The sequence below is a fragment of the Ammospiza nelsoni genome, chromosome 3, assembly GCF_027579445.1.
Source record: "Ammospiza nelsoni isolate bAmmNel1 chromosome 3, bAmmNel1.pri, whole genome shotgun sequence".
NCBI classification, from domain to species: domain Eukaryota; kingdom Metazoa; phylum Chordata; class Aves; order Passeriformes; family Passerellidae; genus Ammospiza; species Ammospiza nelsoni.
This window is the reverse complement of record NC_080635.1, coordinates 20,400,833-20,417,472: the sequence shown is the minus strand read 5'-3', so window position 1 is coordinate 20,417,472 and position 16,640 is coordinate 20,400,833. Positions and strand designations below refer to the sequence as shown.

The following is a 16,640-nucleotide window of genomic DNA, read 5'->3' as shown; positions in this document are numbered from 1 at the left end:
AAAGATAGCAGTAGGGTTTGTGTTTACATTCCCTCTCCGGATGCTTTGCATGACAGGTGATGTGTAAAGAGGACTTTGAGAAGAGGAGAATTGAGGTCAGACCTTTCAGACTTCCTAAAATGCCTGGAGGTTTATATATGTGAAAGATGGTCTGGAATGGAAAACTCAGCATTTGCCACTCTCCAAAATAATCCCAAGTAATTAAGTTACCCCAATTGAGCATTGCTCAAATGGCTCAAACTTTACAGTGCTCAAGAGAACAGTGCTCATGTGATGTTTCAGAGTTGTTCCCATTACCCAGCCCCTGTGTTTCAGCATGGATGAGGGATAATGAGCCTACAGCCTTTCCTTCAAAGCTTTGAAGGCTTTCCAGGGAGAGGAGGGTCTAGTGAATATGGTGGAATTTCTCTTCAGGAAATTCACATTCAAGCAGTCATAAAGGCAGGGGCAGAAAGTGTCTGTTGAGCACTGTGCAGGTGCTGTCATGCGAGGTGCTGGTTTACCTGCTCCCATCTACTCCAGCTTTTGCAAATAGGGAAGAGAAACTCCAGGCCTGGGGCCTGTGTGCTACATTGTGTCCAGAGGGTCTGTCCCCTAGGAGGGATTCCATGCTCCTTTTTAAGAAATGGGAGTATTTGGGAGTGGTCACATCAAATATGCCTGGGTTGGAGTTCTGGTTTTGTGTTCCTGAGAGGGACCAGACAGTTTCCCCTTTCATCTTAGCCAGAGGTTTCAGTGATTTCAACAAGTTTTTGATTCTCCTCCAGCTTCAGAAGTTTGGATCCAGGCAGTTGATTCGAGAGGCTCAGTGTTTATTCAGATTGTTCTAGTAGTTAATGCTCAGAGAATTTTGTTTTATAGCAGAAGTGATCTGGGCAGCCTTTGCTTTCTTCACAGTTGTGGGGGTAAAGTGAACTTTCCTAAAGGAATTCACACAACAGAACACACTCTCAGAACAGGAGACTGTAAAGGACCAGGATAGTTTCTTGTAGTGGCCTCAGGACTGCTCTGTGATGCTAAAGTAGTTACACGTTTTTTGCAATCTCTGTACTGATTTACCTTACTATGCCTCTGGAGATGTAAACTCACACATGCAGTCTGTAGCCCTTAGTTCCAGGTGTCCTCCTGTGTGTTCCACAGGTGTCACCTTTTTGCTCCAGACATCCCACACAAACTACTGATTTCCTCCAAAGTAAATTGTGTACCTTGTCTGGAAGGACTATGTATGTTTTCCTATTTTTCTCCCATTGCTGAAACACATTCGCTGTGATGGGGGACAGTTGTTTTTTCTGTGGCAGGCTGCACCACCTGAACTCTCCCTCCCCTTGCAGCAGGAGTGTGTGAGGCAGCAGCTCCTCCCTGTCATTCCCAGGATCCTAGAGACTTTGTCTGATGCTTTTGGTCATCTCAGATACAGCAGAATGCTCCTGCAGCTTTTCTCTTTGGTGTTAGATTTGACTCTCCTTTGCCTTTTGGGTGATGGAATAGCTGGGAATGTTTCCCAGAAGGGATCCATTTGGGGCATCTCCTGTAGCCCAGAGTCTTGGGGTTGCACTCATAGGAGGTAAACAAACATGTGTGATGTTGGCCTGGGTTTTTATTTCCTTATGGAAAGAGAGGGAGGAGAGAAGAAGCCATCACTGATTGTTCAGGATAGACATTTTCTCTTCTTTCTTTCTGGCTGGTGTGAGTAGTATGGACTTTTTCATACTAAGTGCTGTTTTGGACTGAGTGTACAAAGACTAGTAGCTTGAAAATAATTGTGAAAGTGTGGCAGAAGGTCCAGTGGAAAAAAAAGGATCTCAATGAGTGCTTTCTGGCTGATAAGATTCACTTAAATCAGTGATATAGCAAAATTACAGCTCTTCTAATGATGGTCTGCATACCCAAATAACATCCAAAGCAGTCAGTTTCAGCTGCAGCATTTAAACATAGTTGAGGTTAAACTTGCAACACAATTTGACTCAGCCCAGGGAAAACAACTACAAAAAAAAATTTAAATGTGTTGAATTATTACAGCCTTAAAACAGCAAAACAGCAATGGTAGCTTTTCTAGCAAGGTTTGTTGCCCACTGTAAGACTCACATCCAGCTCCAATGTGCTGCTAGGGAAGAAGTGACAGAAATTAAGGGAGCATGTAATAAGATGCCTTTCTCTTTGCATCTTTATGGTGACCCACAAAGCCAGGACTTAAACCTGTTTTGTACAAGAATTGTATGCAGCAGCTTTGCTACACCACCAACAATTACTTGAGTTTGTTTTACTTCTTGTCTTTGTGAGAACTTGAAACCTAAACTTAATCCTGTGATTCTTCAGGGGATAATTACAATGTCTAAGAATCCTTACTATGCCAGTTGCATTTTGACCCAAAGACAACTGCAGGATGTTTTTCACCATTACAGAACGTAAAAGTAAAAAAGACAGTTGTGTAAAAGTGTCAGAGTCCATCAAGCTCCAGAGCAGTAGGAGTATCTTGAGGGAATGAATTATTTGGGTAGTTGGAAACCTGGCTAGCAGATCTGTTTGCTGTTGAAGTCATTGCTTTGGCTAGTCATCTTTTGAGTCAGGCTTGGTGAAGCAATGAGGAAGTAGCATCAGAACCAGAAGGCTCTTGTCAGATTTTAAGTAAGGAGCACATAATTTCATAAATGTGTCCTCCAAAAATTCCCTCTTTGCCTCATTGTGCCTTTTTTTCAACCTGGTATGTCCTGGGGTTGTTTACTTTTCATATATTGTCATAGATCTTAAATGTGTTTCAGAAAAGGAATAGCAAGTGGTTCAACTGTGAAAAACATGTCCCAAAATCTGGTAATTTGGTAGTTACTCTTTCTCAACCTACTGTGTTCCCAGTGGGTTTTTTCCTGACTTCCAGTGCACAGTCCCTCCTCAGTAGCAAATGATTGATGACAGATAAAGGTAATACCTCAGAGACAACTTGGTAGATAAAAACTGGAATACTGGAGTAAGTCTCTTACACTACTTCTGTGCTGTCTGACTTGGAAGCCTTGCGGCAAGAGCCTGGAAGTGATGCCTGAGGAAGAGTGGCACAAGTGTTCCATCCAAGAGCACTGATCAGCTAATGGATGTGCTCATAGCTTAGTGTCATAGTGGGACAGAGGTTCAGAGTAATGGGAAGGTGGTGTATGACTGATTTGCCCTTGAGGGCCAGTCCCAGTTCCTGGATATGACCTGTGGCTTCCATTATTTGGTCCCCTTTGATTGCAGAGAGGCAGTTTCCAGCAGGATTCTGCAGTCACATCAGGGTCAGGAGGGGTGAGCAGAGTGATTATTATGGGCTTTGGGAGCCCAGATGCATTAAACAAGCTTCTAATTTCTTGGAGAGACTTTCCCTGGAAGAGAGGAGAGGATTGGTGACTGAAGTGTGCCTGACAGGAAGGATGGGATCCTGCTGGAAAGATGTGCTGTCAGAGCTGACAAGATGTTCATCCTTCCAGCGCATGCTGCTTCACTTACCGTGTCTGCATGTCTTTGGAGGCAGCCTGACCCAGCTCCTGGCAGGGACCCCACAGCTGAGCAGGGAGGGAAATTCACACAGAGGGAGAAACTATGTCACGTTATGCTGCTTGGTAGGAAAAAAACACGTTGAATTTGCTATCAGTGAGCTGAAATCTAAACAGCCTAAATGGTCCTAATAGTCAGAGAGGTTAGGGAAGCTTGCCAGAGCATGGAAAGCATAACAACTGCATTTAATAACAATCAAGCTACTCTTACAAATATTTGCATGTGCTGCTTCAAAGCCTACTACACGGTCATTCATGTACTGCATTTAGAAAGATGAGGAGGGGGATAAAAAGGAGAGCGAGAAGAAAAGGGCACTCCGTGTTTTGTAGCTGCCATAATAAAGAATGGGCAAAGCACCAGAAAGAAAGGAAAAAGGAAAAGAAACCCTCCAAAGTTTAATAAACACAAAAGGGAATAAAAATAAATCTTTGGAGCATTTATTACAAGCCCTTGATGGAAGGATTAGATTGAAGCTCTCAGCCTTTCCAGTGTGGGTGTATGTGTGAAGGCGGCCTGTCTGGCCTCTTCCAACGAGAAAAGAAAAGTTGTTTACATTTCTTAACTTGGGCTGTGCATGTAATTGATTTCTTTTTGTTTCAATAGCAGAAATGAAAATTCAGAGGGGAAAAAAAAGCCTCATTTGGATACAATTGAATTTAGGTCTTTTTCCTCGCCAGAACCAAAGCTCAACTCTCAGAAGAGCTGTGTCAAACAGAGTGTTTTGTTTCTCCTGAAATGTCAGTACATGCAGTACTTGTGAGGAAAGCTGTGGAAATGCAGGGCTCAGTTCATCAAACACAACTGCACAAGGCGGAAGTGTCATCCTTTTGTGCTGGTTATTCCTGGTTTGGGGAGTATCTTCAGCATGAAACAAACTTTCTATCCCTGTTTCAGTTTCAGGGTGCTTGACTGCACCTTGCTCTCCTCCCAGGTGCTCCTGGGGGCCTGTATGCTGTTTTGGATGGTTGGTCAGAGAATGTGTCCAGTCTCTCCCATGGACAGTGTTCAGCCTGGAGCAGTACTGCAGGCTGTGTTGGGATGGGTCTCCTGCACCCTCCCATTGGTGTTTTTCTGCTTTGTCAGAGCAGGGCTGCTTTCTGTCCAGGCTGCTGGCACAGGAGCCTGGAGGATGCTGGATATTGAACAAAGTCTGAGAGAGGCACAGAAACCACCATGTCCTTATGCACTTAATCACTCACACAGCAGAGTACATTTCAACCTGGCAGTTCGGACTGTCCCACGTGGAGCAGCTGGTGAAGTTTCAGCTTGTTCAAGACAGAAAAAAAAAGACAGAAAGAAAAAGAGTAACCTTGTGATACTTGTGATGCTCGGTGTTTAGCAGCCTAAAGGGAGGAGGAGGATGGATGCTGCCTTCACCTTCTCCAGCTGTGTCGTGTAACTCATCTCAGCTGTGGTGATTGTGATTATTACAGCTGGAAGTCTTCAGGTTTTTTTGAGGGTTGATTTAATGGCTAATTTAAAAATGATAAAAACTGAACCTTTCATTGTGTTTACTATTCTCTCTCCCACCAAAACAAAAGAAATCTGTGTTTTCCTAGCTACAGGAAATATATTGATTTAATTCCACTCATTACTGATAATAGTTCAAAGAATGCCTCAGGAGTCTAGTCTGCAGCAGGGTAACTGTGACTGCAGACTAGCTTGGCCAGAGTTGTCCTGGTGTCTGCTGGAGTCATGGGGCCAAAACCAGAGGGGAGTGCAGAGGAATCCAACTGAATCTGAATTGATAAAACTGTCAGGTTGAGGTGGAGTCACAAAGAGAGATAAATTGCAGCATCTGAGATCACTTAAAGGCCAATCCAAAAGCCTGTAGACTCCATGGGGTTCTTAGCGTTCCTTTAAAGAAAGTTGCACGTCTCATTTCTCAGTCTTCATGTTGATTAATTTTCAAATAAACCCCAATTATGCAGTCAGCCATTCCTTCTTTTTTTCATCTCTCCATGAATAATGCCTTTTCCTCAGTTGACTTCCTGTGGATACTGTCATGAATGATAAATTAAATTTCTTATGTGAGGTTTTGTATATAAAGATGTAAAACTGTCTTACAAGAGAGATGAAACTTCTGTAAGACAAGAATTTCTGCTTACTCGTAGAGGGTTTCCCATGCCTGCCTTCCAGTGGAAGGTAAATACTTGTTTGCAATGTATACAAATGCACATATGCCACACAAAAACAGGCACACTGAAAGAGTATTCATTCTCTGTCTTCCTTATATACGAAGGAGAGAAAAAATGTAAATGCAGGAATGGCTCAGGAATATCCTCTCAGATACATGTTCAGAGGTTTGTAATACACAGCATCTAAAACAAAGAAACTGGAAAGAAGGCCTACAAATATAGCACAAGAAGGTTCTAGGAATAAGAGGCTAAATATAAACCAAGCTGACAGTTAAATAGGGCTTTTCAATCTAAAATAAAGTCAAGATGGACAGGGTTTGTCTGTGCCAGGGCAAGTGAAGGGCTGCTAGTTTGGCTTGTCCACAGTGAACGAAATGGTAGGTTGATGCCTCAAACAAATGACAGGGAAGGACAACTTACAACTCATCCTGGAAGCATCAATCTTATATATACATACTATTATGCCAAATTATATTCCTAGTAGGATTAGGTTTGGCTGAAAAGCAAGTAGTAGTCTTGGAGTTTCCTACAGCAAGAAAAATAAACTGAAGATACTATTTCTCTCTTAAAGAAGGATGTAATCTCTGAACCAAGTAGCTTTTATAAGAATTCGCGACATATATCTAGGTCATAGTGGCATACAGTTAAATGTTTCTCACAACCCCTTCCCTTGGTGTTTTGAGAGACTCTGGCACTGATGTTGCTGATGGGAGAGAGGAGCAGCTTTGGTGTAGGAGTAATTTGCATCTGTTTGCCTTTGAGTTCTCACTGTGAGATTGTGGCAGTTTCCTGTCAATGAGCATGGTAGCCAAGAATAGTGATTATGATGCCTGGGGGGTTATTTTTAAGCACTGCAGATGTGAAAATCCGAGAACCTTTTTTTTTTTTTTTTTTAAATTAAGTGGAATCATAAGGAAGTCTGGAGTTTCCTCTTCGTAGTTGTACCTGTTTGATCATACTGAGGGTCTGCTTTGGGAAGTACTCTTTCAGAGGAATTTTTTGAAGTGCTTTGAGAACTTGTCGTCTCTCACAATGCATCTGCAGTTGAGGCTGAGATTATTTCTTATCAAAGATTTTCTCATAGCTACATTTATTAAATAGTCAGTTTGAACTTCCTCAAAGAGCTACAACAGGTTATTAAACATATAACTGTGAGAACACATGTGCTTCCTCAGCTGAAAATGCCTCCCCAGCCCTCAAAAGCAATTTTCCTTTTTCTTTTTGTTTTCTAATTTATCCACTTCAGTTTTCACACTGTAAGAAAAGAAGAAACTGTTCTCTTCATTTGAACTGAGATTTTTATCAGGCCTTACAGTAATTTCATCTCCCCTCTAGGGAGTGTGAGCTTGTCTCCTTCCACTCTCTTCCTGTCTCTTCTGCAGCGAGTTTGGGTGTCAGGCAGGAGAGCTGCAGGCAAACTTCTCGTGGTGCTGCTGCTCTGGGCAGTGTGAAAGGGCCTCAGGTGATGGCTGAATGCCTTAGGGTTACCTGGTTTGTGCAGAACTGCCTTGCTGCTTACCCTCGGTCAGGGTTTACCACTGGAAGGCAGGAACACTGTTTTGAAGCCTAAACTGAGATGTCTGGCACTGTTGCTGGAGACTTGAGCCCATTTCTCTGGGTTTTTTTTTCTGTTTTTACCAAATTTATAGTAAGGGGTGTTATGTTTATGGCTTTTACTGCTTTCCAGGGGTCAAAATTCAAGTAATCGTGTTCATAGTGTCTACTGTCTGCTTGCCTTTTCCCCTTGTTTTTCCTTTCTCTCTTGTTCCAGCCCTCATCACTATAATTAGAATGACTATTTTGTTCCAAAAATATCCTTTAATAACTAGGTATGGAATAAAATCTGAAGCTGGCTAATTCATACTCCATATTCAGAGGGGAAGTGGGTTTCAGAAAACATATAGATCAGATGAGCTGCTGTTATTTGTTGTCTTAGCAGATCCCTGTGAACTCTCTGTCAGCCTGAAGGCATTTACCATGGACCAACTGCTATGTTTTTTCCTCAGTTCATAAGTATTCAGGATTTTCCACCCGTAGGTTGAAAGAGGAGAGGTTTAAATGCATGACCTGAAGTAGAGTTGAAAGTAGTTGTTAATCTCTGTTAATATGGCAGTCTTATAAAAAACACATGGCATAGATTTTCTTAATTTTAATTAAATTGTTAATAGTACTAAATTGACCATTGGAAACCGAACCACGCTTCAGGTATTTCCCTGTCTGGGGCTGTGTTGTATTAAAGTGTTTGAAGGAACAGTGTGTTTTGTCGCCAAGAAAAGGAATAAACCCCCAGTGCTTTCTTGCAGACGCCATCCCGCCGAGCTATTACAGCCTTTACTTCCGGATCGTGCGGTTTGACGTGTCGGCCATGGAGAAGAACGCCTCCAACCTGGTGAAGGCCGAGTTCCGCGTCTTCCGCCTGCAGAACACCAAGGCGCGCGTCTCGGAGCAGCGGATAGAGCTGTACCAGGTATGGAGGCGCCTGCCACGCTTCAGCTCCCCCTGCCCTGCTGCTGCACACCCATCCAGCCGGCAGAGCAAAGCTGGGGACGAGCTCTTGAGTCCCCTCTCTGCAAGGGAGCCTCTCACTGCAGTGCCTTCCCCAGAAAGGACTTCACTCAAAACCATGCAAAGCTGAAATGTGCAAATTTTTCTAGCAGTAAAGCCCCAGGACTCCAGAGTTTTGAGCCAGCAGTGTGCCCGGGTGGCTCAGGGGCCCAATGACATCCTGGCTTGTATCAGCAATAGTGTGGCCAGCAGGAGCAGCATAGTGATTTTCCCTCTCTATTCAGCCCTGATGAGCTTGCAACTCAAATCCTGTGTCCAGGTTTGGGCCCCTTACTGCAAGGAGGTGCTGGAACATGTCCAAAGAAGGGCAGAAGAGCTGGGCAAGGGTTTAGAGAGGGAGTCTTGTGAGAAGTGCCTGGGGGATCTGGGGCTGTTTATCCTGGAGAAAAGGAGGCTCTGGGGTGTCCTTATCACTCTACAGCTCCCTGAAAGGAGGGTGTAGCCAGGTGGAGATTGGCTTCTCCTGTGCAGCCAGCCACAGGACAAAGGGAAATGGTCTTGAGCTGTAGCACGGGAGGTTTGGGTTGGACATCAGGAAGAATTCCTTCAATGAAAGGGTGATCAAGTATTGGAACAGGCTGCCCAAGGAAGTGGTGTAGTCACTATCCCTGGAAGAGTTCAAGAAATGACTGGACATGGCACTTAGTGCCATGGTCCAGTTGACATGGTGGTTTTTGGTCAAAAGTTGGACTCTATGATCTTGGAGGTCTTTTCCAACCTTTGTGATTCTGTGTTTCACAGCATATAAAAAAAGGTGAGAGAACAAGACATCAAAAAAGTTATTCCCAAGATCTCTGTCTCCCAACACCTGACCTGAACTGTAGTTTACACAGAGGTCAAATTCCTCTCTCTGGCCCATGTTCAGGAGAAGCTTTTTAAGACTTCCTTGTAGAAATGGAATTAAAACTGAATTGCAAAGCTAAGGAGTTTCAAACCTGGCTTCTGTATAGTAGTCCAGGGTTGAGGCGAGGGAGTGGACACTTCAGGGATTGTGGAGTGAGTAAGAAAATGCCCTATGACTCACTCCTGAGTGTTGACAAGATTTATGTCATTTAATCTTTAAGGACTTTGGAGCCTTTAACCTCATTTAACAGAGTCTGTGCATTTGTGCAAATACTGTCTAGAGCATATTTCATTTAAAGCATAGTTCTCCTCACTGGGAAACACAGCAACTAAAAGGGGCCCAGCTCCCAGAAGTTTTATACGGAGTAAAACTTGTGGTTGTCCCAGCAACCTGTGACATGTTCTGCCGAAAATCCTGATGGATAGAATACCACCTTGTAGAAGTGTGTGGAGACCTTGTTTAGCTCTGTTCTTACTGCCTGCATTAGCTGTGCAGGCTGGCTCCAGTGGGTGCAAATTTGAGTCTTCTCCCTCACTTTGAAAGTTCAGCTTTTCCTGCCTGGTCTGGTAAAGTGGAAGCCAAACTTGAAGCAGAGAGAGGGGGCACTTTGGGTTCACGGGCTCACTGAAGTGATAGTAGAAGCCAGTCATGGAGGCTTGCAGCAGGAAAAGTGCATTGTTCTGTTTAGTTGTTTAAGTGTAGGAAAAGTTAATTCCCATTTGAATGTGGTTCAGGTCCACAGGTGGTCACTGGTGGCTGTGACCTGACTGCCATTCTTTCCAAGAGCAGGATGGCAGAAAAGCTGAGCAGATAATGTGTTATTTATTAAAAGTTAAAGCTAAGAACCTCTATTGAGAATCACTGGTGTTGCCTGTATAGAACAGCCATCCCACAGAAATACTCTGTGAGTCCCGGTGAAGCTGCCACAGCAGCCTGCTGGAACAATTGTATGTTCTGGCTTGACCTCACTGCTCAGACACCCTAAAAGGAGTTGATAGCATCTCTGGGCTTTCTGTTGTTCTACTTTTGAGAGCTGTTAGTCAGCCACCTGAAAAGAATACAGCTGTGGTTGCCTGAGCTCAGTTCATTGCCTTTCTGTGTTTGAGGAACATGGGACACAAAGAGTTCAGCAGAGGTATGGAAGAAAGGGCCTTTGCTTGGCTGGGATTTTGCCTTCTGATGAGAAACAGCTGGGGCTTACTTGAAAGAGCCTGACTCCAGCAAGCCTGTGCCCATGGAAATGACTGACACCTGCATCCAGGGCAGGTACTTGGGTCCCTGGATAAATATATGGCTGGTGAGTAAGGCAGTTTCTTTTTTAGGCTGGGTGGAGCAAACTAAGTGAAGTGTTAGGTGAGTAATGAGTGCAGGTTATTGTAGGATTAGATCTTTTCTCCACCAAGTAACAGGCAAGCCAAAGGCAGCATGCCCTGTGTGTTTGTGCCAGGCATATTTTAGGCATGTTACTTTGTTCCCTTGCTTGTAGAGAGGCAAGTTGTCTCTGGATCATTTCCTTTTGGTCATGTTTGTTTCTTGCAGTCTTGTATGCAGCTCTCCCAAAACCTTGTACGGGGGTATTACAGCTTTGTGGTGGGCAGTCTGAACTGCATGAGTTCCTTGGCAGGAGCTCTTCTGCCCGGAGCATGAGTCCCTAAATGTTCCTGCAGCTCATGTCCATCACAGCACATGAGATTAGGATGCAGTGTTTAGCAGGAAGAGCAAAAGCAGGGAGAAATCAGAGACAAGGAACCCAAGATGCTTTTGGGTCCCTTCCAATGTGAGATATTCTATGATTCTGTGGTGTATTATAGAACAGTGCTATAGAAAGCATTCTAAAAGTTACTGTATGAATTCTAGAGATTAGAAAGAAGGAAATATTTGCAGATGAAGGTGAAGAGGTATGGATAGAGGAGGCATTGGTGCCCCAGTGGTCATGGAGGAGCTTCAGGGCTGTGTATTAATGTACTGAGAATGCAGATAAGAGTTGTCTAGTGGTGAACATGGTACAAGCATGGGAGGTAAAAGGGGAGAGTCAGGAAGATCCTCATTTCAGTGGAAGTGGGAGAGGCAGCTATCTTCTGTAAGGGCTGAACCCTTAGTCAGATCTCTGACTCCAGCATGAAAAGCCTTGGGGAGTGAGCCTTGCAGAGGAGATTGCCGGTGGAGTTGGCATGAGCAGCTGCCGCTCCTCCTCTGTGCATGAGCTTTGCTTCCTGTCTTGTGACATACGTGCTGGGCTTGCCAGGGCTGTTGTGCCCAGAAGGAACAGTGTGGTTTTTCATCTTGCATAAGCAACATTTAATTATTAGGGGTTTTTTTTTTTTCTCCTCCAACCAAGTTACAGGTTGCCTAGTGTTTTGCTTTGTTGTGGAGCTCTTCTTGATGAGGGTTTTTGAAATTCCTTTCATACCTGCAGTTTCAAGGAATGGTTGTTCCTTTGTCCCCTGGTCTTTCTCTGGGGAAGAGGGGTAGAAGGCAGAAGCCTTCTGGGGAGAATCAGAGCTCTCTTGTGGTTCACTGAGATAGTCCCTGACCATGTGCACATCTTCTGATTGCCCTCCAAGAGCTTTCTGATTTAGTCCAGCGGCAGTTTAGTAGTAGCACTGATATATATAGCACTGATGCAGAAGGGACAACGTTGTTCTAAAGGACTGTTTTAGGAACAGCTAGAGACAGATGTGAAGGGTAAATTGAAAAAATAAGCAAGCAGAATATAAATATTTGTTTTTCCTCCTGATTCTTTCTTTGTGTGGTCCTCTGACCTTACAGATCTACCCTTTAAAATGAAAGAAGAAACGCAAAACTGCACCTTTTCAGCTAAGCTTTCCTCAGGCTGTACTTGGCTCCCTTTTCCAAACCACATCAGAAAGGGACTTTGTGTTTTCTTACAGCCCTTGTTTGCACTGACTCCAGGAAGACAGTCTGGGGCTGCTTGGCATGGTGAGCCAGGGCTGTGGCCCCTTGTTCCAGGCCCCTGGCGCTGCAGCAGCAGCAGGACCCTGTTCCCACCTCAGAGCCTGAGCTGGAGCAGAGAGCACCCCGTCGTATTTATGCTGAGAATGAATGGTTATGAATCTGCTTGTCAGGTTTTCTGCCATCTGGATTTCTCCAGGCAGTGAATCCTAGAGATTAATTCTCATGGAGGTGCCCTGCATGCATCCACAAAGCCAATGGGCAAGTAGTAATCCCTGTGTGCAGAAAATGTCTGTTTTCACCCAGAATACTTCTCTTGGTATTTAAGGATTAGTCAGTCACATCTGTGTGTTCCTGCACAGATGGGAAGTACAGTGCACATACTAAGAAGTCTTAGGATGGAAAATAATAAAACTCACAGAAGTAGGAATTAAGTTACTTTTAAAAGGCTGGTATGAAGGCTTCTGTCTCTTCTTGGCTCTGGTTAAGTGAATCTGCAGAGAATTAAATTCTTTAAAGGCACTACCCTTTCTGTTCTTTCTTCTGCCCAAAAGAGAGGCTTAATCAGATGGTTATGCTGCTGATCATCAGCAGAGCACATTGGAAAGAAGGAAGGAAGGAAGGAAGGAAGGAAGGAAGGAAGGAAGGAAGGAAGGAAGGAAGGAAGGAAGGAAGGAAGGAAGGAAGGAAGGAAGGAAGGAAGGAAGGAAGGAAGGAAGGAAGGAAGGAAGGAAGGAAGGAAGGAAGGAAGGAAGGAAGGAAGGAAGGAAGGAAGGAAGGAAGGAAGGAAGGAAGGAAGGAAGGAAGGAAGGAAGCGGCGTGACCTCGGACAAGGCGCGCTTCTCCTGTCCCTCCACCACGCTGTGCTCACTCAGTGCGCTTCCCAGCGTGCACCAAGACTTCAGAAAATATTAAGAGGATAAAGTGCTTTTGAGGAAGGGAGGAGAAATAATATTAAATAAACAAGTTTTAGCATCCTCCAGTGGCCCTTGCTATGTTTTTAAAGATTTATGCCAAATGCAGGCTTTATTGGAATTTGATCAGATAAAGCTCAGTTGTTATGGGAATGTCTTTGTTCATCAGTTTTCTTGCCTGCTTTGAAGACTTCATCACATCTTTCTTTTATTAAGGTGCTTCTGTATTTATGAATAAAGTTCCTGCACCCTTCAAAAAAAGCCTCGTCTTTTATGAATAAGCATTCCTAAAAACAAATAGGCACCACTGCAAAGCAGAACTAATAGAAACCCTTACAGGGTAAAAAGACATCCTTCAGAGAGTGCTGTGGTATTGGGTTTAAGGTATTTTTATTATGTACAGGCAGTCAAACAATAACAAATAATAATTACTTCCTGTGGAAGTGGTGCCATGTTTTGTTAACACGTCATAAAGCATCACAAAAAGTGCAGCTGAAGCTCTGTGTTTTATTGTCGTCGTTGTCTGAGGCTGCTGTGGGTGGGATTACCTGAGAGGCTGTGGATGGGAGGGATGGATCCACAGGATGTATCAGAGCAAGGGTTGAGGCAAATGAACAGTGCCAGGTTAAAGCTGGGGAGACACATCAGATTGCAGTGAAGAATCTGAAGCAAACAGGAGGAGACCTCTGGTCTTTCCATTTTGGGGAGGGCCCAGTCCATGTCAGGAGCTCCTGTGGAGCTTGCTCAGGGTCTAGGAAGAGCTATCTGTCCTCTAGGCAGTGGTAGCCCCCATTTCCTCCAGGGCCTCTCTCCCTGCTTGGAGGTAAGAGGAGGAAGATGCTGTGGAACATACACCCCATTATGAGTCAGATTTAAATTTAAACCACAGTCGGTTGTTCAAATACTTTCAATTCAGACAGTGCTTTGTCTTGTTTTTCAGTTGGGGAATATGTTTAGAATGAGCTACCATAGATTTGGGCCAAATCTCTGCAGTGCAAATCTGAGGCAATTTACACTGACTGCAACTGCGATCCTTCAGACTGATCTCCGTATAATCAGGAGCAGAGGGGCTGTGCTCTCTTTTCTTGCCAAAAAGTGCCGTCTCTGATGGCATGGGAGAGGATACCATGAAGCAGGATTTGTGGCTGTGAGCTGGCTCAGGATGTCTGTATTACAGATATCACCTGGGGCACTTGGTTGTAACTGACTGCCATGGCTGTGACCCACATCTAAAGTAGTGCATTTGGATCTCACCATTTATGTGTTGCTATCCTGAAACCAGACTCTTGCATTCTGAAGGGTTATGAGGTTATGTTGAATGGCAAATGTAAGGTGTTCTTTGAAGTGCCAAACCCAGTATAAGGTATGGATATGATAACTTTCCACTCTACCAAACTCCTTCACTTTCCCCCAGCAGCAGCTCAGGACCAGAGGAAGTTCATTTGCAGTATATTTCACTTGAATTACTGTTTTCTTCTTGTTCCTGAATCCCTCTTTTCTGGTTCCAGATGCTATATGCCCTACAAAAAGTTGTCAGAACATTAGAGAGCATATCTAGAGTACCTTTGGCAAATACTCTTTGAGTGTGAGGGCAAGTGTTTAGGGCTCCATCATCTTTACTGTAATTTGGGAGCATATCTCAGTTGCACCCGCCTCTTGTCAGGAATAGAGCAGTTACTGAAGACAACTTGAAGGAATGTAATATATAATATTTCTGTCAGTTCCTGGCAAGAGCCAGTGTGTCCTTCCCAGCTGGACACTGCCATGTCCACATGCAAGAAATGCAGGCCACAGGTGGCTGTATTGCCATTTGTTCTGCCTGTGCAGTATTGGAGGTGTGGGAATGCAGGGCATGGGTCTGAAAACAGCAGCTAGCTTTGTGTTCCTGTTCTTTGGGCTGGGGTTTGTTGGGGTAGCCAGGCCTACATTACACTGGGACACGAGCAAGTTTGAAGCAAGCAGCTCAGCGTGGTGGTCACTGGCTGAGGAACATCAGGTTGGCTTTATGGCCGTGTGCTGTTGGAGGGGGGAAGGTGGTGCTCCTGTTCTGGGGAGCTTTAGGAAACAATGTGAAGCTTTGTTGGAGAGAAGCCTACGCGAAGAAGAATAGGTGATGGGAGAAAATGGAGGAGAATGGGAGTGATTTGTGTGGAAATCTGTAGGTGGTGGGAAGAGAAGACTACAAGGAGAAGTGAGGGAACAAGGCAGGCAAGAGAAAGGGAAGAAAGAGGAGGGATTTGTGGAAGAAGACAACATCTTGGAGAAAGTACTGTGTCCAAATACTCATTTAGCCAAGAAAGCTGCATGCCAGAATGTAGTAAAGTGCACATGAAGATGAGATAGTTCTGTCAGGGACAGGACCAAGGAAGAGAAAAAGCCTTAGGAGACCTGTGCATAAAGGGGATATGAACACAGGAGTACCCTGCAGGATCTGGGATATTTGGCTAGAAGACAGGAGAACCCACTCTGTTTCTGTTGACTTTGGCTCCTCTTTGTTGATACTTTAATAAAACATAATGTGCCTTTGGCAAGTTAAAGCTAAAGGCTAGATAAGTTTACGGGATTTTTTTTTGTTTTGCTTCATTTTATATAAAATCTTTCTTTGGAGCTATCTTAAAATCTCCCAAATGGCAGGAAATTGCCCTCAATATTTCAGAATCTTCCAGGAGAAGGACCCCAGACCCTCCATTCTTCTTTATTGCTTAAACAATGCAGAGTCTTCCTGCTTGCTTAAACATAAATCAGGCTGGACAGCCTCAGGGCTCTGTCCCCAACTTACACTGCAAATGTATCTTCAGTATCAGGAGGAAGGCCCTCCTTGGGGAACAAATGGAGAGGAAATCCCTTCCCAGGATCCATTCTCTTCCCAGAGCTCATCCCCTCACTGCAGGGTGATGCAAGGAGTCAGTCACAGTGATTCCATGGCACACTTGACTTCCCCTCCCTTTCTGAGCTGCTGAAGTGCTCATCTCTTTGCCTGCCTCACACTTCACCTTCTTTTACCTTTAAGTGAGCATCAGCCAGCACTGTAAGAGAATCCTTCTGCAGCTGTAGCCCATCCAGATATAAAAGCAGTTGGGTTATGTGTGCAATATGTTCTTTTTATTTGCAAGTTTGCATGAAGAACGTGTCTGGCAAGTTCTGAGCAGATGGATCAGAGACCTATGGGTTTTTTACAAACTTTGGCAAGTACTCCATACCTTTCTTTGTATTTTGGCAGGAACTCTGCATCTCATATAGTAGTCTCTAAAGATTCTGCCCTCAGTTTGAGCCTGATTCGGAGACCATTGCAAGTAATGGAAAGACTTCATTGATAAGCAGGGGGACTGTAATGCCCTTTTAACTCCATAGCACTGAAAGCAGAGTCTGAATTACTCCTTTGCAGGAGTGGCTACAAGAAGAGCTTAAAAATTCACTGACATTTTTTAAAAAAGCTGGTCTCTTGCACTTAGAAGCAGCTAAGATTTTGATAGCCAGTAGGTTCCCAATTATCTGGCAAAAGGTACTTTATGGAAGCTTTGCACTTTACACCATATGTTTTCACATATAATGAGTGATAAACTGGAGAGGTTTGCAGCAGAATTAAGGATTTTCTTTTTCTTATGTCCAAAATAGGATCAAAGGCCTCAGATTTAACCAGGGAATGAGAAAGGATTGATAATTAGCATGGCCATTTTTTAACTGTAAGTTTCAGAAAGAGCTGGCTGAAGTCCCTGAGAGCTGTCCGAGGAGACCTTTGAAATT

General features: G+C 44.1%; 1 protein-coding gene across 2 annotated transcripts in view; it reads left to right on the top strand.

Moving 5' to 3' along the window:
• TGFB2 (transforming growth factor beta 2) overlaps positions 1-16,640 on the top strand; it is a 58,577-nt gene that overhangs the window by 29,532 nt on the left and 12,405 nt on the right. For both annotated transcript variants that reach the window (XR_009418073.1, XM_059468516.1), the window contains exon 2: positions 7,964-8,127. Coding sequence is in view for 1 of the 2 variants with exons in the window: in XM_059468516.1 (XP_059324499.1) it covers positions 7,964-8,127 (164 nt within the window). In the remaining variant the exon portion in view is untranslated. The remainder of the gene's footprint in view (positions 1-7,963; positions 8,128-16,640) is intronic.